We start from the raw sequence: 23,709 nt of genomic DNA, 5'->3' as shown, positions 1-23,709 counted from the left end.
TGCATGTGTGCGATTGTCACCTTTTGTTTTTCTCTTTCTGTAAGTCTTCTTGACCTTTCTTTCAGTGAGCCTGCTTACTTTTCTTTGTATTGAACAAATTGTGGTGTCTTTTCATTTATGAGGAATTGCTTATATTGTTTCTCTGTTTTACTTTTTCACAATCTTGTAATGTCAGTGTCTGATGTTAGTGTTTCGTTCTTTCTGTAGAATATATTGCATTGCTCCCTCTTTTATTTACTTTGTGTCTTCTCACTCTGTACCCTTTTAAAACATTTTAAGGTCTCCTGATTGTAGTGGTTTATCAGACCATAAATACCACCTCACCACCAACCCCGGCATTGGGGAGGCCAATTTGCCTAGCTTTAATGTGTTATTGCATGGGCCATCATTTCTGCCTGCCTTTGTTTGCAAATGTTATCTCATTAAACTCGTAACTATTGGCTTTGCCAGTGCTTGTGCTCCTCAGTCTCCCACTAACTCTGCCATGCACCTTGTCATGTTCTCTCCTTCACCACTTTTCACCTTTTTTGGTTTATTAGGTAGAGCCTATCGCAGCACGCATGCGCTGCTCTATGGGGAGGCTTCTTGTAAGCACTCCAAACATCCCAGAGACTTCTCCGTGTGAGTCGGGCAACTCCCACACATTCCATTGGCCTTTGTGTGTAGCTTTCAATAATGAAAGCACGCAAATGGCCAAAGATGGGTGCATGTTCTGCCATTTCTCTAAACGTTCACTCCCACGGCGTTTGGGTATTGGGAGCGAGCAGCGGCGCGCAGGGTGCTAGCTGCATTCCTGGATCATGTTACTAATTAACACAGTGCGGTTGCGCTTGTTTTTGTTTGTTCCTTGGCACCCACGAGCCTGACCGGTCATGTTCATCGACTCGATGGTGGCCCTCGCGGCATTAATGACGTTCTAGCCCCAACGCATATCTTAAATATGAGGGAAACAAACACGAAACAAAACAACTGGCAGCAAAACGAGTAATGCATTACTGCCCAAAAGTGTCGAGGATCACGCCTACACTCCAAACAAAAATGATTTCACAAATATTTTAGAAAGGTTTAAAGGCTATGGTCTACCAATGTTTGAATCAAATGTTCAAAATAAGAGTGTGCAATAGGTTTACTAACTAAACAACTTATGCATACGTGGCTTAATTACAATAAAGATACGTTCTGCGACTATACAAGACTTCATATGTTAGCACAGACTTAGCGGTTTTGCCAATACGTCAACAAGTATTCTACCCATCCAACTACACACCACAGGCCTCAGTTCTCCGGTTACAGGAAGGCCGTACAGTCTCATACATTTTTTTTTATTGGAATACTGAAAACGACACGTGCACTCCCTCCAAAAAACGCACCCCTCGCCTATCAAATCAGCTGATATGATAGTCTACAATAGGTTCACTTAATAACGTAAATTCAGCTCAGCAAATGTCTCAACGTATTTTATCTTTACACATGTTTGCTTAATTAGGAGAGAAGAGCTGGCCTAAGGGCTACGGTGGTCGACCTTGAATCTGGGGAACTGGGTTCGAGTCTCGGGAAGGACGCTGAACATCCTGTGATTCTGGGCAAATCACTTAATCTCCCCGTGCCTAACAAAAATGAATGTGTGTCCTCATGTAACGTAACTGGTGCTATGTTAAGCACTCTGATACCCGATTCGTGTCAAGCACGCGCTATATAAAACTCTGCAAAAAAGAAGACCAACTTTCCTGGAAGTAAAGAAAGCCCTGCGGGCGAAAAAGATGCAATATTCCATGCTTTTCCCATCAACGTTTCAGGTGACGACAGAGGTAAGTTGATGAAATTCACTACCCCTTAGGAGAACTGGAATTGTCTTGACGGATGGCGAACTATGTGAAAGCCATGACGTTCATGGAGAGGCAAAGGTGGAGAGACACAATGTGTAGACAGCATCAGTGGATGCTGGTCGAGAGTATCCTCAACTTGAAAACCCCACAACCATCCCAGAAGTCTGCAAAGGTGCGGGAGGCGGCGTTCGGTGAGATCAGTTGCGAAAGAACTCAATTTAGTATCGCAATTAATTGACTGACAGCGACCTCTTTGGCTGCATATATTAAGATATGGGGAAAAGGAAATCTATGTGTCAAAAGAACACCCATAAGGAGGGTGGGGGGGGGGCACCAGACTCTTCTGAAATATCTGACTGGAGCCATGGGGGCCATAGAGCAGCAGATTTCATCTGTAGAGGAGGCTATAAATACCTAAAGATCTGGGCCAGCAGAAGAGGGTGATATGGGGGTGGGGGGGACTCCTATCCCTCCATTAGATATTCCTGAAATCCTTGAACCCAGTGTTAGCATCAACGTGTGCATTGCAAACCCCTCTGAGCACATCACTATTTGCGAGCCAGAACTATATGGTGATCCCCAACCACCGACCAAACGAATGCGGAATTCTACCAATCCAAAAATTAACTTAATTAACACTCCCTACAATCAGTCAGAAGGCAGAGCTGTTACTAATAACATTGTACCTGGCATTGTACCCGGCAGTGTGCGGGACAAAATTCCCAAAAAGATCAAACCAGTGATGGAATCGCGAAACCGCAGGAACAACACTAATAAAGGTCCGCTGTATAACACTCCAAAGGATCTGGCGGCATTAAACAACAAGTTTGACATTCTGGACTCTTATTTGCGTGAAACATAATCCGATCTCGTCAAAACAGTGGGTACCATGGAAGCCACACTTTCAAGTCACCTAGAAATTTGCCAGTCGGTTACTGTAAGACCTAAAGTACCGTACTATGGGGTCCCTGTATTGGAAGGACAAGCAAATAACTTATCTGTAAAGGCAGTTACTATTCCCAGTATTAGCACGATTCCAACAAGTCCAAATCAGACACTTGCTAATACCGATGTAGGCACTAAATTAACGGCCCCATCCGCAGATCCCGTACAGGGGTCATTAATTCCCATGTTAAATCTACCAAATATTGAACTCCCCTCTGTCCTGATGTTGCCCCCAGGCCAGCAACAGAAATATCATTCAGGAATCTACAATCGTCCTGTTTCAAATGTCCCAGCATTTGATTACAACCTAATTGTGGAATCTAAGATGGTTTTGGACCTCCCTCCTGCTGTGTCCCCATATACTGTGATCCTGTCCAACGTCCCGCGACTACGTCCCGGGGCCATAGGACATTGGAATACATTAAGGAATAAATCACTGTTTTGGCTATGCTCCAAAACTGGCCCTACGGATAATCTCTTCCATAATTTCAAAATGGCCAGAACAGTTAGCTGGTTAGGGAAGGGCAAGAAGTCTATGCCAGGGGACTGTGTGATACTGACTTAAGACAATAGAATTGGTTCACCACATCTTGTCAAGGGCGGGATCGTCTTCTATTTCCTTGCATGATATCAATGTGGTCCCGCTGGGCTTCTTTTACCAACCTTCTAACTCCATATATTCACACCCACATGATAGGGAATACCCTATGAGGCACACACTTTATAATGTTCCAGTGCAGAATCGTTATGACCTCTTCTCTCATTTGGAGCAGGTGGACTGACGCCCTAAGAACAGAGAGGGGCAGAACCTGCTGAATAGAGTCGTCACCATAGATATGAGACCAATAGCACAGGGACTAAATGTTTTGGATCCCATAAATGATATGGTAAATTCATTTATAACCTCAGAGATGGCTATACAGGAGGATGCTAGGGAAGCTCTTCTCCCGGCCTTAACCAGCACAGTCCTTGAAACAGTAGGTAAAAATTCAAGCACAGTGGTCAACCCTGCCTTTAGCTTGGATAATGGTTCAATAGTGTCCCCCAAAGTGGGCTTTGTCACAGCAGCAGAACCAAGCACAAGTTTGGCGAAGGAGAAGTTCACAGATTATACTTGTAATACACTGTTTTGGAATATTGCGGGCCTAAAGTCTAAGATTGTGAATCCACGGTGGACAGAGTTTGTATTCAGGTTCGACATTCTATGTCTGCAGGAAACATGGGCTGAAGATGCGATCCACCTCAATGGGTTTAAGACATTTCATTCGCCTGCAGTAGCATCAACGCATGGGAGAGCAATGGGTGGACTTTCCACCTACATAGCATATCATACAAACCTGTTGAATATAGTAACATTGGTCACTGATTGCCACTTTCAAATAATAGGGGCCGAATTGGATAGATCTACTGGTCTATTGATTGTGAATTTTTACAACAATGCTCCGCGTAAAGATCAGGCTGAAATGTTGAGGGCCATATCCCTACATGTTATCAAGTTCCAGGAGGCCTCTCGTAAAGATCTTTTATTAATTTGGGACGGACATTTTAATATCCGTCCCTGTCAGCATTGGGATACTGGAGCTTGTGGCCTTGGATATAATTGTGAGACTAGCCTCCCTCATTTTAATCACTCTGGTCCAGGGGAGATTCTAAATGATATTATGCTAACTGTTGATTTGGGCTTTGCAAACATCTTATGTAGGTCTCCGGCCCCATTTAGTCCAACCTTCAACGGACGTGGACTTTATTCCATCATTGATTTTATTTTCATTTCAGCAAGACATGCTTCCAGACTTATACATTTCCAAACTCATGACATCGCCCTTAGCGATCATTTCCCGCAAAGCATTGGAGTTCAGTTGAATCATAGACCAGTCAAAGGGAAGGACACCTCCACTTATTGCGTAAATGATGTCACTCTGACAAGACAAAATGGCTATACGTTGAGCTGGAAAAAAATAGACCCAGACTCACTCATGAATATGGTTATATCTAATTGCAGTGAATCTATTAATAAATGCATAGGGGAAGGCCATACAGCATCTGAAATAGTGGAGGGGTTTTCCATTATATCTAAATTTATAGGTAATTTTCTACACGTAAATTCTAATAGGAAATCTACTCAAAAGAAAGGGTGGTTAGATCATAGTTGTACTAAAGCTCATTCCAATCTCCAATCTGCTCTTCATAGTAAGCCTCCAAATAATAATAGACTAAAAGAAGCGAGAAGGGCATATCAAAACGCCCTGTAAACAAGGAAAAATAGGGTAAGGGAGGAGGCACGGAACAATCTTCGAACTGCATCTGAATTGAAAGACTCCTCAGCGTTTTGGAAAGCGGTAAATGCCCTGTTTTTAGCCGCCGCAGGGAGGGCAAGTTTAGAGATAGCGGTAACTGGAAAGGAATAGGTGGACCACTATTCTAAACTATATTCTACTCCTTCCCCCGAATCAAGTATTAGCGACTTGGAGGGGGACAGGATAGAACCCCAGATTGTTAATTATCACTCGCAACTTCAACTGGTCCCCAAAGAGATTGAGGAGGTGATTAGATCGAGTAAGAGTGGCAAAGCTCTAGGGCCAGATGGCATTCCTGTGGACCTTTTTAAATACAATGTAGCCTTCTGGGGACCTATTTTAACCCCACGTTGTCAATGCCTGCATATCGACTACTCTTATTGCTACTTGGAGCGAATCGATTTTGGTTCCGATTTTTAAAAAGGGGGAGAGGTATAATCCTGCATGTTAACGCCCCATTTCGCTCCTAGATTCCACGGTTAAGATAATTGGAAGAGTAATTTTATCTAGAATACAGACTTGGGCAGATGAGCACTCCATCATCATCAATATTCAATAGGGCTTCCGAAAGGGCCTGGGAACGATAGACCAGTGCCTAAACTTAGAATTAATTACCACCAAATAAAGTAAGGCTAAAAGGGGCCCTCTTTATTTAGCCTTTGTGGATTTATCCGCGGCTTTTGACTGCGTTATCCACAATAAACTATGGCCGATTTTAGAGAAGCTAGGAGTAGAATTACCTCTAATTTCCTTAATGCGTGAATTTTATATTGAGCCGAGAGCCATGGTGCGCTTTGGGACAGGGGGTGAGTGCACCAACCGTTTTACTGTAGATAGAGGAGTAAGGCAAGGCTGTGTCCTGACACCCCTCCTTTTTACCCTGTATACAACTTAGATCTGACTATGCGAAAGGAGTGCCAGGACCTGCCAGGGGCAGGGAATTGCCCCCTCCCTGTGCTAGTGTATGCTGACGATGCGGTGCATATGGCCCGCACCCCAAATAGTCTCCAGACGGTTTTAAATAGCTTTGTAAATTTTATGTCCAATTTGGGACTCACAGTCAATTCATCTAAAACATTTATACTAAAATGTGGTCAGGGGAGTAATAGGAGCTGCACTTTCTTCCTTGAGGAAAATACTTTAACCTGTGCTAATACTTTTTCATATCTGGGGGTTCTTTTCGACCGCACTGGTTCATGGTCAAAGGCAGTAAATTTACGAAGAATGTTGTTTCATAAGGCCCTGACAGCTCTGAGCAATTTTAGTAAAAAATTATGCAGACATCCCCCCCATTGAACTACTCCACATTTTACAAAGCTAAATGTGTATCGGTAGCGACCTATGGAGCGGGTATCTGGGGATATGTAGACGTGACTTCTATACACAAGACTGAAAACAGATTTCTTAGACACCTGCTTGCTCTTCCAGCAAGCGTTTCTACTTTTAACTGTCACATGGAGTTGGGCCTATCGCATACAGAAGATGTCATTGGTATTCAACCATTTCTCCTCTGGCATCATATCTGGACCACAGAGCAGACCAGCTTAAACCGCCAAGTGATCAGAGATTGCTGCTCGTTAGACGGGGCCTCTCATATAGGATGGCTTATGCATATTAAAGATTTTTCGCGCAAATTGGGCCATCCAGAATATTTTGATAACCCCAGTAGCTTTACTAAACTAAACAGGAAAGCTCTGAAACTTAGTTGTCTGCATTATCTCGAAAATATAAGACTAAACAGAGAGATCCACAAAATCTCAGTCCTGGCACCCCAAAATATCCTCATTACTTTCAAGATACAGCCGTATTTAACATATGTACCCCTTGATTTTGATAGATTCCTATTAACATGCTTTAGGATGTCTATTGTGCATAGGCTATTCAGCTTTCCCACAATTAACCCCTTGAGTTCCCATGACGAGATGGTCTCGTCATGGGCCGCGGTTGCGCTGTGCCCATGACGAGACTATCTCGTCATGAACCCCGCCCGCTAATTCAACGCCCGGCACAGGGCGTGGAAAGGGCGGGGCACACAAGGGGTTAATGACTGGTCCAGGCAATTGTCTAATTGCCCTTGCGATGGTGTGTCCGCACAATCTACCGTGCACGTCTTGTTTTTCTGTAAATTTTATATAACGGTGTTCAGAACACTAGGGCTGAAACAAGGTCGTCCAGCCTTTCTAGTCATGCAGTCCCTGGGGGAAGAGCTCATAACCTTATCAGTCACATCGTTTCTAAAGTCTGTTTTTAAATGTAGGAAGACCATTTTTATGTAAGAAACTGTACTGTAAAAATGTATTTATAACTTCTAGGTCAGTCCTCTTTTACCTATTAGATATGTTTTTTTGCCCTTGACTGTACTGAATTTTGAATGTGCTTTTATGATTATCCTTTTAATCGAATAAAGCTTGACTTGACTTGACTCAATACATTCAGCGACGTACCCCAGACATAGTTATGTTTCAAGAAATGCACCTGATGGGCAACACTTGTAAAGCCCTAGACAGATTTGCGTATCAACTGGCAGCACACGCCGGGTTTACCACTGGATGCCAGGGAGTGGGAATACTACTTAAACCGACGCTACCCTTCATACCCCGTAAGACAAGGCAGGATCGATTAGGCAGATATGTGGCCCTCTCAGGAGTATGAGAGGATCGAGTCCTAAACCTGGGTTCAGTATATGTACCACCTAGAATGCAAGCAGGAACCTTGCCGGTATTCAGCACGCTACTCCTGGAACTCCCATGTGGAGCATTGGTGCTAGGTGGAGACCTGAATGATGCGATGGGCCCCTCCATAGATAGACTATCGAGCACGGGGAGAGAGATGGGAACGGAGGTACTGAAGGTATTTGTTGAAGCTTTCAGACTAGTAGAACTGTGGCAGGAACATAAGGCTTTATCTAAAAAAAAATACCTTCTTCTCTGCACCACATGGGGGACATTCTCAACTAGACTATATAATGACCCACTCTAGAGGGGCTGGCAGCTTCCGGGGTGCAATGCACAGGGCAAGGGGTATATCGGATCACTCACCGGTTGAGGTGCAAATGCTAGGACCTGTTAAAATGAATACTTTACCACCCCATATAGACCCATGGCTACTCAGAGATAAAGCTATGCAAGACAAAATTCGAGAACGGACTAAACACTACGTTCAGGATAACTTGGGGACAGTAGATTTACCCTGTAAATTGTAGGACGCCTACAAGACTATAATAAGGGGACACATGCAGGCCCTGGTAGGGGGAGCAGAAGAAAGAAAGGAAGCTCCAATACGAAACACTAGAGCAGGAACTAGCCTGGCTAGAGGTCACTGTGGGTGATTGGAGAATCTAACCCCCAGACTAGGCATCTAATCAAGCAGCAAGAGATGCAAGATATTGTGGAAGAGAAAGCTAAAGAGTATGCTACAGCAACACAGAGGAAACTGTACGATGTAGGAGAGAAGGCCACCAACTTGATGGCATGGCTGTAAAAAGGGACAAGGTGAGAAATCGGGTACTTGAGCTTAGAACCCCTGATGGTGACACATGTGAAGAATGAGACCATAGCAGCAGCATTCACGAATTACTATGAGCAGACATATCCGTTTTCTTCAACCAGAACTAAAATAAACTGTATACAAATCCTAAAAGATGCAAATCTCCCCACAATAACACAGGAGGAACGTGGAGACCTGGACAAAGACATTACCGCAGAGAAAATCTGTGGTGCGATCAGGGCACTGCAGTTAGTTAAGGCTCCTGGCCCCAACTGACTGCTGATAGAACTATACGAAGGACTGGCGACGTTGATGCCCCCACACATGCTGGACATGTCCAATGACTCGCTAGAGCAGGGCAAACTATCAGAAGACCAAAGATTAGCCACAATAGTGGTTATCCCGAAGCAGGGCAAACCCTGGAAGAATGCTCCTCTTATTGACCAATTTCATCATTGAACGCAGAGGTTAAGATATTGGCCAAGGTTTTTAAATAGTCACCGGGCCTTCTGGGGGTCTTGAGGATGCCGGTTTCTCTAATGTATAATCATTGAAGTGATGAATGACCAGCGAAAAGTGGGGATGTAAAAAAAAACTTGCGTCTTTTAGAGCACAATAGTGCTATTCTGGTTGGAGCAGTGAAGTTTTGTGATTTGCCTAGTTTCTGGTGAAGTAGTTGAGTGGAGCAGGTTGTCTAGTTTGGGGTGCTGACATCCGGGGATGCCGTCCTAGTGTGGAGATATTAGCATGTGCAGACAAATGGTGCCTCATTGTTACAGGGGTGTGTTTTGTGGTTGTTGTGGTTCAGCGGTAGGGTTGGTTTCTCTGGTTTGATGTCCGGTATTGAGGCAAGGTCTGGGGGCTGCAATAGATCTAGTTTTGTGCTTGCTTTTGAGAATGGTTATGGGTTGGTGATAAAAGCTAAAGTGGCTGAGGTAGTTTTAAATTGTGGGTTGCGGGGTGCTGGTTGGAGTGCAGCAGTGTGTGGAGTGATTTGTCCAGTTTGTGATGCAGTAATGGTTTAGTGTTGTGTAGTGAACTCTGACTGGCTTTTCTTTTGATTACAGCTGTTCCTGGACGGGTATGCGCTGTCAACTGCAGATTTAGAGGTACGTTTTGGACCCATCCCATTATCAAACTAGAATTTCAGCCGATTTTTGAGAAACACCTTAAAGGCGTCTCCGACTGGCAAATCTTATGTTGTGTTCCAGCTATCCGTTTTCCAGCCTCCAAATATAGGCCATGAGTGCGTGTTTTTGTGTGCAGCAGTCTGTGTGATTTGGGGCATGCCATGGTCGCCACTGTGCATGGTGTCAATATGCACTTATATGAAACAAAGAGAAGTACTTGCAATACAGGATTGGACACTCAAGGGAATCCTTCACAACTTGGACCTGTGTTGTGAGGAGTGGTAGTCTTACTTCATGTAGGACATTCTCTGGGGTCGGAGGCTGCAAGCGGAAGGAACATTGAGAGAGGACCCAGGACATATTCATGCAGAGAGCATTGATTGCAGATGTCAAGGAGACCACTGGTGCCTTCAAGAACATGTAAGTGGGTTGAGATAATCTCTCAAGCTGCCAGAGGGGACCTAGCTGACTGTGGCAACCAGACAGTTTCTCATCCTTGATTAAACAGTTTAGAAATGGGCACCCATGAGCACGGTTAAATTAGAGGAAATAGTGCTTACTGTGTAAAATAGCAACATAGGAGTAAGGTTTGAGATGAGGAAGGTAAGTACTGAAAAGTGAACAGACTTCGGGCCTGATTTAACTTGTGGTGGACGGGTTACTCCGTCACAACGGTGACAGATATCCCATCTGCTGAGATACAAATCCCATTATAACCCTTGGGATTTCTGTTTTGGTGGACAGGATATCCATCCTTGTTTTGACAGAGAAACCCGTCTGCCAAGATCTACATCGGGCCCAGAATTCTAAATAACTGGAAGTAACATCAGCAACAAAAGGCAGACTCTCCTGCGGATCGACGGGTGGGCTCCAGGCTTAACTTTTAGCAAAAGACAAAGTGGTTCCCAAGCATGTATTTTATGCACGATAACAGTGTTTATGGAGTCACACATATCAAATAAGGAGAAATTAAAAACTAAACTGAACGCAAAGTTGGGTATTAAGAAACGGCAGAACTAAGCTCCGACTTATACTCTTGCTTTAATTTGTATTCTTCTTACCTTCATTTTGAAGACTGTGACTCACTGCCCCACACTGCTCTTAACACATTTTAACCTCACTGTGCCACTTATATCCCTCCAGTTGGTTCTCCCTTATAACCACATCTTCCCTAATGCTCTGCACTCTCTTCTTGTCCCCTTTCCTCCTTTTTTTCCTCTTCCACTTTCCATTCGACCCCGCGCTCTCATCCACCCGCGCTCTCATCCACCCGCGCTCTCATCCACCCGCGCTCTCATCCACCCTCGCACTCATACCGCCCCTTCTGTAAAAGTAAAATAAAAAATTTGATACATCTATATTCTGCCAAAGCACCCTTTCGCTGTCAACTTTTTGATTTACTTATATGCATTTTCGGCTTGCTTACAGAATCAGTACTTTGTGATTATTTTTCTTGTTTATTCACATTTAAAATCTATTCAACTCAGTAAAGTCAGTGTCTACTTGTGACAAAAACTACCAATATGTAGTGAAGTTGATCCCACCTACACAAAGGTGGAAACAGAAGCCCAGATGTTCAAGTTGATTTATTCTTGAAGAAAGCATCTCATCCCCCTGCCAGTAGGGAAGTTCTCCACTCCCCAGCAAGAATCATCATGTCCATATCAAAACTTGCTGAAAAGGAACTTGCAGGGTTCCAGGATAAAATACTAGACAGATGACCTTTATGCAGACAAACATCCCAGTTAACAACCCCAGATGTACAGCATCTGGGGTTGTTAGCCTCACTTTGCCACTGGATTCAAGCTAGCCTAGCTGATGAGGGGTGTTACCCCGAAACCGGTCCCAGGATGCTTGTTTCCAGTCAAGGGAGGACCTGTCTTGGCAGTTTGGGCTGGACTGTTCCCATGAGGCACAGGATCAAGACTGATTTTCATATAGCTTGGTCTGAACTGAGCTGGCGAAGTGAGCTAAAGAGCGATGATGGATTCAACCCCCATCTGTGACTTAGAGTGAGTTTCTAAAAAGTTTCAGCACTTCGTCCATCATCTCCTTGTATTTGCTTTGTTCGCCCTAGGTTTGCTGGGTATTCCCAGACGTGGGCCTCTTGCTCACTTTGCCACTGAATTCAAGCTAGCCTGGTAGATGAAGGGTGTTACCCCGAAACCTGTCTCCGGATGCTTGTTTCCGGTTCAGGGAAGACCTGGCTTGGCAGTTCGGACTGGCCTGTTCCCAAGAGGCACAAGGTCAAGACTGATTTGCATATGGCCAGGTCTGAACTGGGGTGGCAAAGTGATCTAAAGAACGATGATGGATTAAACCCAGATCTGTGACTGGGGGTGAGTGTCTGAAAAGTTTCAGCACTCCGTCCATCATCTCCTTGTGTTTGCAATCCTTTTTACCAACTAACAATCTCAGCTGTACAGCACAATCCTTTATACCAAGTAACAACACCAGCTGTACCGCACGTTCCTTTATACCAAGTAACAACCCTAGCTGTACAGCACAATCCTTTATACCAACTAACAACGCCAGCTGTACCACACCTTCCTTTATACCAACTAACAACGCCAGCTGTACAGCACAATCCTTTTTGCCAACTAACAACTCCAGCTGTACCGCGCAATCTTTTTTGCCAACTAAGAACCCCAGCTGTACAGCACAATCCTTTATGGCAACTAGTGCTTCAAGCTGCCCCCTTGACTGCTTCAGGGCATTATGAAAGACATGCTGAAGACACTTTACAGTCCAGTAATATTTTGATGTACTAATAGAAGATCAAAACGAAAGACAGACCTGTAAAAACATCTTGAAGGGACGATAGCTGGGTCAAGCGTGGTTTGATATCTAGATCTGTTTCCAATGGAACAGAGTCTCTGTTTATCCTTGTTGCCTTTCATTCTCTCTTCAGAATACTTGTTTTAAGTTTCTTCAATGTCAGTTTTTAGGGAGAAAGGCAACAGCCGATGTTTGAATGCCGGACATGTTAATATTTTATTATTTTGAAGACAAAAGAACCGGTAAGAATCTCTAGCATGTTGACCTGCAAAGGCCTTTGGAGCCGGGTCTACTGGCCACCGCTGGCCACAGAGCTAAAGCACAGAGTCCTTCAGGCTAGCATCCTTCTAGAGGACAACACTGGCTGAGAACCTAACATCACCTACCGCTCCAGGCATGAGTGTGCCATAACCAACAAAAAATCTCCTCCGCAGCATCCTGGTCGAGGATCTGTCACCCGACTAGAAGAAACCTTGAAATAGATAGGATCCCTTGTTGTCCTACAGAGCCCTGTAGAGCTGAGGGCCCAGAAGATAAGGTAGATGCTGAGATGTTCCCAGCAATAGAGGAGTCGGCCCGACGCATCAGCAGAATTCATGACGCAGATGGGATCCCTTGTTGTCCTACAGAGCCCTGTAGAGCTGAGGGCCCAGAAGATAAGGTAGATGCTGAGATGTTTCCAGAAAGAGAGGAGTCGGCCCGATGCATCAGCAGAAACCATGACGCAGATGGGATCCCTTGTTGTGCTACAGAGCCCTGAAGAGCCGAGGGCCCAGAAGATCAGGTAGATGCTGAGATTTTCCCAGCAATAGAGGAGTCGGCCCGACGCATCAGCAGAAACCATGATGCAGATGGGATCCCTTGTTGTGCTACAGAGCCCTGTAGAGCCGAGGGCCCAGAAGATCAGGTAGATGCTGAGATGTTCCCAGCAATAGAGGAGTCGACCCGACGCATCAGCAGAAACCATGACGCAGATGGGATCCCTTGTTGTGCTACAGAGCCCTGTAGAGCCGAGGGCCCAGAAGATCAGGTAGATGCTGAGATGTTTCCAGCAAGAGAGGTGTCAGCCCGATGCATCAGCAGAAACCATGATGCAGATGGGATCCCTTGTTGTGCTACAGAGCCCTGTAGAGCAGAGGGCCCAGAAGATCAGGTAGATGCTGAGATGTTCCCAGCAATAGAGGAGTCGGCCCGACGCATCAGCAGAAACCATGACGCAGATGGGATCCCTTGTTGTGCTACAGAGCCCTGTAGAGCCGAGGGCCCAGAAGATCAGGTAGATGCTGAGATGTTCCCAGCAATAGAGGAGTCGGCCCGATGCATCAGCAGAAACCATGACGCAGATGGGATCCCTTGTTGTGCTACAGAGCCCTGTAGAGCCGAGGGCCCAGAAGATCAGGTAGATGCTGAGATGTTTCCAGCAATAGAGTAGTCGGCCCGATGCATCAGCAGAAACCATGACGCAGATGGGATCCCTAGTTGTGCTACAGAGCCCTGTAGAGCCGAGGGCCCAGAAGATCAGGTAGATGCTGAGATGTTCCCAGCAATAGAGGAGTCGGCCCAATGCATCAGCAGAAACCATGACGCAGATGGGATCCCTTGTTGAGCTACAGAGCCCTGTAGAGCCGAGGGCCTAGAAGATGAGCTAGATGCTGAGATGTTCCCAGCAATAGAGGAGTCGGCCCGATGCATCAGAAGAAACCATGACACAGATGGGATCCCTTGTTGTGCTACGGAGCCCTGTAGAGCCGAGGGCCCAGAAGATCAGGTAGATGCTGAGATGTTTCCAGCAAGAGAGGAGTCGGCCCGACGCATCAGCAGAAACCATGACGCAGATGGGATCCCTTGTTGTGCTACAGAGCCCTGTAGAGCCGAGGGCCCTGAAGATCAGGTAGATGCTGAGATGTTCCCAGCAATAGAGGAGTCGGCCCGACGCATCAGCAGAAACCATGACGCAGATGGGATCCCTTGTTGTGCTACAGAGCCCTGTAGAGCCGAGGGCCCAGAAGATCAGGTAGATGCTGAGATGTTTCCAGCAATAGAGTAGTCGGCCCGATGCATCAGCAGAAACCATGACGCAGATGGGATCCCTAGTTGTGCTACAGAGCCCTGTAGAGCCGAGGGCCCAGAAGATCAGGTAGATGCTGAGATGTTCCCAGCAATAGAGGAGTCGGCCCGATGCATCAGCAGAAACCATGACGCAGATGGGATCCCTAGTTGTGCTACAGAGCCCTGTAGAGCCGAGGGCCCAGAAGATCCGGTAGATGCTGAGATGTTCCCAGCAATAGAGGAGTCGGCCCGATGCATCAGCAGAAACCATGACGCAGATGGGATCCCTTGTTGTGCTACAGAGCCCTGTAGAGCCGAGGGCCTAGAAGATGAGCTAGATGCTGAGATGTTCCCAGCAATAGAGGAGTCGGCCCGATGCATCAGCAGAAACCATGACACAGATGGGATCCCTTGTTGTGCTACGGAGCCCTGTAGAGCCGAGGGCCCAGAAGATCAGGTAGATGCTGAGATGTTTCCAGCAAGAGAGGAGTCGGCCCGACGCATCAGCAGAAACCATGACGCAGATGGGATCCCTTGTTGTGCTACAGAGCCCTGTAGAGCCGAGGGCCCAGAAGATAAGCTAGATGCTGAGATGTTTCCAGCAATAGAGGAGTCGGCCCGATGCATCAGCAGAAACCATGACGCAGATGGGATCCCTTGTTGTCCTACCGAGCCCTGTAGAGCCGAGGGCCCAGAAGATAAGCTAGATGCTGAGATGTTCCCAGCAATAGAGGAGTCGGCCCGATGCATCAGCAGAAACCATGACGCAGATGGGATCCCTTGTTGTGCTACAGAGCCCTGTAGAGCAGAGGGCCCAGAAGATAAGCTAGATGCTGAGATGTTCCCAGCAAGAGAGGAGTTGGCCCGACGCATCAGCAGAAACCATGACGCAGATGGGATCCCTTGTTGTGCTACAGAGCCCTGTAGAGCCGAGGGCCCAGAAGATAAGCTAGATGCTGAGATGTTCCCAGCAATAGAGGAGTCGACCCGATGCATCAGCAGAAACCATGACGCAGATGCGATCCCTAGTTGTGCTACAGAGCCCTGTAGAGCCGAGGGCCCAGAAGATCAGGTAGATGATGAGATGTTCCCAGCAATAGAGGAGTCGGCCCGATGCATCAGCAGAAACCATGACGCAGATGGGATCCCTTGTTGTGCTACAGAGCCCTGTAGAGCCGAGGGCCTAGAAGATAAGCTAGATGCTGAGATGTTCCCAGCAATAGAGGAGTCGGCCCGATGCATCAGCAGAAACCATGACGCAGATGGGATCCCTTGTTGTGCTACAGAGCCCTGTAGAGCCGAGGGCCCAGAAGATCAGGTAGATGCTGAGATGTTTCCAGCAAGAGAGGAGTCGGCCCGACGCATCAGCAGAAACCATGACGCAGATGGGATCCCTTGTTGTGCTACAGAGCCCTGTAGAGCCAAGGGCCCAGAAGATATGCTAGATGCTGAGATGTTCCCAGCAATAGAGGAGTCTGCCCGATGCATCAGCAGAAACCATGACGCAGATGGGATCCCTTGTTGTGCTACAGAGCCCTGTAGAGCCGAGGGCCCAGAAGATCAGGTAGATGCTGAGATGTTCCCAGCAATAGAGGAGTCGACCCGACGCATCAGCAGAAACCATGACGCAGATGGGATCCCTTGTTGTGCTACAGAGCCCTGTAGAGTGGAGGGCCCAGAAGATCAGGTAGATGCTGAGATATTTCCAGCAAGAGAGGTGTCGGCCCGATGCATCAGCAGAAACCATGACGCAGATGGGATCCCTTGTTGTGCTACAGAGCCCTGTAGAGCCGAGGGCCCAGAAGATCAGGTAGATGCTGAGATGTTCCCAGCAATAGAGGAGTCGGCCCGACGCATCAGCAGAAACCATGACGCAGATGGGATCCCTTGTTGTGCTACAGAGCCCTGTAGAGCCGAGGGCCCAGAAGATCAGGTAGATGCTGAGATGTTTCCAGCAATAGAGTAGTCGGCCCGATGCATCAGCAGAAACCATGACGCAGATGGGATCCCTAGTTGTGCTACAGAGCCCTGTAGAGCCGAGGGCCCAGAAGATCAGGTAGATGCTGAGATGTTCCCAGCAATAGAGGAGTCGGCCCAATGCATCAGCAGAAACCATGACGCAGATGGGATCCCTAGTTGTGCTACAGAGCCCTGTAGAGCCGAGGGCCCAGAAGATCAGGTAGATGCTGAGATGTTCCCAGCAATAGAGGAGTCGGCCCGATGCATCAGCAGAAACCATGACGCAGATGGGATACCTTGTTGTGCTACAGAGCCCTGTAGAGCCGAGGGCCTAGAAGATGAGCTAGATGCTGAGATGTTCCCAGCAATAGAGGAGTCGGCCCGATGCATCAGCAGAAAACATAACACAGATGGGATCCCTTGTTGTGCTACGGAGCCCTGTAGAGCCGAGGGCCCAGAAGATCAGGTAGATGCTGAGATGTTTCCAGCAAGAGAGGAGTCGGCCCGACGCATCAGCAGAAACCATGACGCAGATGGGATCCCTTGTTGTGCTACAGAGCCCTGTAGAGCCGAGGGCCCAGAAGATCAGGTAGATGCTGAGATGTTCCCAGCAATAGAGGAGTCGGCCTGACGCATCAGCAGAAACCATGACGCAGATGGGATCCCTTGTTGTGCTACAGAGCCCTGTAGAGCCGAGGGCCCAGAACATCAGGTAGATGCTGAGATGTTTCCAGCAATAGAGTAGTCGGCCCGATGCATCAGCAGAAACCATGACGCAGATGGGATCCCTAGTTGTGCTACAGAGCCCTGTAGAGCCGAGGGCCCAGAAGATCAGGTAGATGCTGAGATGTTCCCAGCAATAGAGGAGTCGGCCCGATGCATCAGCAGAAACCATGACACAGATGGGATCCCTTGTTGTGCTACGGAGCCCTGTAGAGCCGAGGGCCCAGAAGATCAGGTAGATGCTGAGATGTTTCCAGCAAGAGAGGAGTCGGCCCGACGCATCAGCAGAAACCATGACACAGATGGGATCCCTTGTTGTGCTACAGAGCCCTGTAGAGCCGAGGGCCCCGAAGATAAGCTAGATGCTGAGATGTTTCCAGCAATAGAGGAGTCGGCCCGATGCATCAGCAGAAACCATGACGCAGATGGGATCCCTTGTTGTCCTACCGAGCCCTGTAGAGCCGAGGGCCCAGAAGATAAGCTAGATGCTGAGATGTTCCCAGCAATAGAGGAGTCGGCCCGATGCATCCGCAGAAACCATGACGCAGATGGGATCCCTTGTTGTGCTACAGAGCCCTGTAGAGCAGAGGGCCCAGAAGATAAGCTAGATGCTGAGATGTTCCCAGCAAGAGAGGAGTCGGCCCGACGCATCAGCAGAAACCATGACGCAGATGGGATCCCTTGTTGTGCTACAGAGCCCTGTAGAGCCGAGGGCCCAGAAGATAAGCTAGATGCTGAGATGTTTCCAGCAAGAGAGAAGTCGGCCCGACGCATCAGCAGAAACCATGATGCAGATGGGATCCCTTGTTGTGCTACAGAGCCCTGTAGAGCCGAGGGCCCAGAAGATATGCTAGATGCTGAGATGTTCCCAGCAATAGAGGAGTCTGCCCGATGCATCAGCAGAAACCATGACGCAGATGGGATCCCTTGTTGTGCTACAGAGCCCTGTAGAGCCGAGGGCCCAGAAGATCAGGTAGATGCTGAGATGTTCCCAGCAATAGAGGAGTCGACCCGACGCATCAGCAGAAACCATGACGCAGATGGGATCCCTTGTTGTGCTACAGAGCCCTGTAGAGCCGAGGGCCCAGAAGATCAGGTAGATGCTGAGATGTTTCCAGCAAGAGAGGTGTCGGCCCGATGCATCAACAGAAACCATGACGCAGATGGGATCCCTTGTTGTGCTACAGAGCCCTGTAGAGCCGAGGGCCCAGAAGATTAGGTAGATGCTGAGATGTTCCCAGCAATAGAGGAGTCGGCCCGACGCATCAGCAGAAACCATGACGGAGATGCGATCCCTTGTTGTGCTACAGAGCTCTGTAGAGCCGAGGGCCCAGAAGATCAGGTAGATGCTGAGATGTTCCCAGCAATAGAGGAGTCGGCCCGACGCATCAGCAGAAACCATGACGCAGATGGGATCCCTTGTTGTGCTACAGAGCCCTGTAGAGCCGAGGGCCCAGAAGATCAGGTAGATGCTGGGATGTTTCCAGCAATAGAGTAATCGGCCCGATGCATCAGCAGAAACCATGACGCAGATGGGATCCCTAGTTGTGCTACAGAGCCCTGTAGAGCCGAGGGCCCAGAAGATCAGGTAGATGCTGAGATGTTCCCAGCAATAGAGGAGTCGGCCCAATGCATCAGCAGAAACCATGACGCAGATGGGATCCCTAGTTGTGCTACAGAGCCCTGTAGAGCCGAGGGCCCAGAAGATCAGGTAGATGCTGAGATGTTCCCAGCAATAGAGGAGTCGGCCCGATGCATCAGCAGAAACCATGACGCAGATGGGATCCCTTGTTGTGCTACAGAGCCCTGTAGAGCCGAGGGCCTAGAAGATGAGCTAGATGCTGAGATGTTCCCAGCAATAGAGGAGTTGGCCCGATGCATCAGCAGAAACCATGACACAGATGGGATCCCTTCTTGTGCTACGGAGCCCTGTAGAGCCGAGGGCCCAGAAGATCAGGTAGATGCTGAGATGTTTCCAGCAAGAGAGGAGTCGGCCCGACGCATCAGCAGAAACCATGACGCAGATGGGATCCCTTGTTGTGCTACAGAGCCCTGTAGAGCCGAGGGCCCAGAAGATCAGGTAGATGCTGAGATGTTCCCAGCAATAGAGGAGTCGGCCCGATGCATCAGCAGAAACCATGACGCAGATGGGATCCCTAGTTGTGCTACAGAGCCCTGTAGAGCCGAGGGCCCAGAAGATCCGGTAGATGCTGAGATGTTCCCAGCAATAGAGGAGTCGGCCCGATGCATCAGCAGAAACCATGACGCAGATGGGATCCCTTGTTGTGCTACAGAGCCCTGTAGAGCCGAGGGCCTAGAAGATGAGCTAGATGCTGAGATGTTCCCAGCAATAGAGTCGTCGCCCCGATGCATCAGCAGAAACCATGACACAGATGGGATCCCTTGTTGTGCTACGGAGCCCTGTAGAGCCGAGGGCCCAGAAGATCAGGTAGATGCTGAGATGTTTCCAGCAAGAGAGGAGTCGGCCCGACGCATCAGCAGAAACCATGACGCAGATGGGATCCCTTGTTGTGCTACAGAGCCCTGTAGAGCCGAGGGCCCAGAAGATAAGCTAGATGCTGAGATGTTTCCAGCAATAGAGGAGTCGGCCCGATGCATCAGCAGAAACCATGACGCAGATGGGATCCCTTGTTGTCCTACCGAGCCCTGTAGAGCCGAGGGCCCAGAAGATAAGCTAGATGCTGAGATGTTCCCAGCAATAGAGGAGTCGGCCCGATGCATCAGCAGAAAGCATGACGCAGATGGGATCCCTTGTTGTGCTACAGAGCCCCGTAGAGCAGAGGGCCCAGAAGATAAGCTAGATGCTGAGATGTTCCCAGCAAGAGAGGAGTCGGCCCGACGCATCAGCAGAAACCATGACGCAGATGGGATCCCTTGTTGTGCTACAGAGCCCTGTAGAGCCGAGGGCCCAGAAGATAAGCTAGATGCTGAGATGTTCCCAGCAATAGAGGAGTCTGCCCGACGCATCAGCAGAAACCATGACGCAGATGGGATCCCTTGTTGTGCTACAGAGCCCTGTAGAGCCGAGGGCCCAGAAGTTCAGGTAGATGCTGAGATGTTTCCAGCAATAGAGGAGTCGGCCCGACGCATCAGCAGAAACCATGACGCAGATGGGATCCCTTGTTGTGCTACAGAGCCCTTTAGAGCCGAGGGCCCAGAAGATAAGCTAGATGCTGAGATGTTTCCAGCAAGAGAGGAGTCGGCCCGATGCATCAGCTTGGTGCAGCACCAAGGGACTAAGGCGAGAGAAAGAGGAAGGAAGATACTTTTTTTCATGATCTCCATTAACCCAATTCTAAGAGAGTCCTAAAATGCTGTAATGATTGCAGGACTTAATATGAAAAAACTCTTGTGGCACTTAAGATTATGACTAGGTCAGAAGGATGAAATGACTCAAGAAGCCTCGTCTTTCTGGTGGCTGGTGTGGGGGAGCAGGTTCCATGCTCTAGACACCACCGTTCAGAAGGTTTGCCTGCCCCAGCCCCTCTGCGAGTAGTGTTGAATCATAAAAACAGCGAGTGGTCGCTAATGTAAACATGGCATGGTGTGTGATTTTTCGTTCCGAGTCCATTGCCGGGGGTTTTACTGGCACTGGAAGCCAGGACGCACTGCCTGGTAGGAGAGATGTAGGCAAGCACACATCTCTGTATTTGAGCAGCTATGTTCTGCCCCAGATGGATCTTCCATGTACGGCGGCTCTCTACATTCAGACGTGAGATCTTTACTTGAGCACGGTGAACCTAGAGAAATGGGTTTTGTAGCTTGGTGGACGAATGCATCCACTCTAGGAACCTGTCAGACCTCTTGGTCACAGGCGTCCATCCTTTCTGGTTGTTGAAGTCTCATGTAAATAAAATGAGTATTATGGAGTTGAGTTAAATAACAATAAACATCTCTTATTCAGCTTTATAAATGGACGTTATGTTTATGTTCGATAAAGTGTGGTTTTACTGTATTATGTATGACAACAACTTGTAAGTCTGCCTTCAAACTCTGGTGAGCCTGAAGTTTGGGAAACCATAAGATCCCTCTTCTTCCTTTCACTCCTTCCTCCTTCTCATGGGTTCTCCTTATTCAGTTTTCTCTGACTTTCTGCCATTTCAAATGGTTTACCTCTGTCATCTGCTATTTCTTTCTCTTTACGCTTATCAATGTCTTTTAATTTGCACCACTTTGTTTCGCCATCTCATGTTTGCACCTCTTGCTAATGGTCTGTCTTTGCCTAATGGTTTCTCCTTGTTTCTCTGCACCTCATGATTTCGGTCTTCCCTTCACCTAGTGTTTTTAATATAGCTCTGGTCTTTTTCTCATTGTCCCTCTTCAAATATCATTTATGCAACTCTTGGTTCACCATCTTTCATGAGAGCACTTTATGGTTTTGCATCTTGTCTTCACCTTGTGGTTTCTCCATCACTTGTCCAAACCTTGTGTGTTTTCGTTGCGTCTACACCTTATGATTCACCCATCTCTTTTTTGCACCTCATGATTTCGCCATCTCTTTTTTGTACTTGAAGGATACTCCAGCGCTTGTCCGGACCTTGTGGTTTATCCATCTCTTATCAAGAACTAAGTATTTTCCCATTTAATTTCTGAAACTTGTAGTTTCTTGCTTAGTCCCTTCACTTGACCATTTTCCATGAGTGCCTCATGGTCGTAACGTCTTGTGTTTACACATCATACTTCCTATGTGCACATCACAATTTATCCTCCTCTTGGCCCTCATAGTTTCTTTCTCTTATCTACCTTTCAAAACTTCTCAGCATCTTTTGGTTTTTCCATATGTTGTTTTTGTATTGTGATTTTGCACTCTTGTATTTTACCTTCAGTTTCATTCTTTACAGTTCATACCTTATGATTTCTCCATTTCTTGTCCACATCTTGTGGTTTCTCCATCTTTTTATAGCAAATCAGGGTCCCAACATCTCTTAAAGGTCCCTTACGTTTCTCCATCTTTTGCGTGAAGTTCTAGTGTTTCCACCTCTTCTCTGGACCTCCTCATTTCTTTAAATCTTCTCTATACCTTGTGGTTTTTCCATCTCTTGTCAACAACTCATGCTTTCTCCTTCTCTATATACATTATTGTTTTTCCATCTCATGTTTTTCAATATCTTGTCAACACCTAATTCATTCTTCATCTCATGCCCACCTATCATAGTTTTTCTATCTCTAGTCTGCACCTCATTTGTTTTTCAATCTCTTGTCTGCGTGTCCTGGTCTTTCCACTTCTTGTATTCTGTTTTTCCTCCATGTGATATCCTCATTCAAACCCCATAGTGCTTCAGTCTTTTGTCCCCACTGTATATGGTTTGTATCTCCTATTCACACCTCATGGTTCATCCTTCTCCTCTAGGCACTTCATGGTTTCTCTGTCTGTTGTTCATATCATGGTTTTTCCATCTCATTTTCACACCTCATAATTTTACTTTCTCATATCTACATCTCATAATTTTAGTATCTCATGACCACACCTCATGGATGTTCTCTCATGACCACACCTCATGGATGTTCTGTCCCATGACCACACCTCATGGCATTTTTGTCCCATGGCCACGCCTCATGGCATTTTTGTCCCATGGCCACGCCTCATGGCATTTTTGCCCCATGACCATGCCTCATGGCATTTCTGTTCCATGACCACACCTCATGGTATTTCTGTCCCATGACCATGCCTTCTGGCAATTCTGCCCCATGACCACACCTACTAGCATTTCTGTCCCCATGACCACACCTCCTGGCTGTTATGTCTCATGACCATTCCTCCTGGCTGTTCTGTCTCATGACCACACCTCATGGATGGCATTTCTGTCCCATGACCATACCTCATGGATGGCATTTCTTTCTCATGACCACACCTCATGGCATTTCTGACTCATGAACACACCTCATGGCTGTTCTGTCTTCTGATCACACCTCATGGCTTTTGCTGTCTCGTGACCACACCTCCTGGCTGTTCTGTCTCATGACCACACCTCCTGGCAGCTCTGTCTCATGACCACACCTCCTGGCAGTTCTGTCTCATGCCAATACCTCATGGATGGCTTTTCTGTCTCATGACCATACCTCATGGCATTTCTGTCTCATGACCACACCTCATGGCTTTTCTGTCTCATGATCACACCTCATGGCTTTTCTGTCTCATGATCACACCTCATAGCTTTTCTGTCTCATGACCACACCTCATGGCCTTTCTGTGTCATGACCACGCCTCATGGCCTTTCTGTCTCATGACCACACCCATGGCCTTTCTGTCTCATGACCACGCCTCATGGCCTTTCTGTCTCATGACCACACCTCATGGCCTTTCTCTCTCATGACCACGCCTCATGTCCTTTCTGTCTCATGACTACACCTCATGCTTTTATCTGTCTCTTGTCTACACCTGATCGTTCCTTCATCCTTGTCTGCACCTCCTGGTATTTCCACTGCTTGTACAGATTTCTTGGTTTACCTTTCTCTTGTGTGCTGCTCATGATTTCCCATCTCTTTGTTGCAGCT

At 47.4% G+C, this 23,709-nt stretch overlaps 1 protein-coding gene across 1 annotated transcript in view; it reads left to right on the top strand.

Moving 5' to 3' along the window:
- The window catches only part of STK11IP (serine/threonine kinase 11 interacting protein), a 410,719-nt gene that overhangs the window by 156,936 nt on the left and 230,074 nt on the right, over nucleotides 1-23,709 (top strand). Inside the window, exon 11 of the mRNA XM_085650186.1 lies at nucleotides 9,622-9,663. Coding sequence (XP_085506312.1) covers nucleotides 9,622-9,663 — 42 coding nt within the window. The remainder of the gene's footprint in view (nucleotides 1-9,621; nucleotides 9,664-23,709) is intronic.

Source organism: Triturus cristatus, chromosome 3_2 (assembly GCF_964204655.1).
Source record: "Triturus cristatus chromosome 3_2, aTriCri1.1, whole genome shotgun sequence".
Lineage (NCBI taxonomy): Eukaryota > Metazoa > Chordata > Amphibia > Caudata > Salamandridae > Triturus > Triturus cristatus.
Note: the sequence above shows the minus strand (reverse complement) of the source record. Positions and strands in the feature narration are given on the sequence as shown.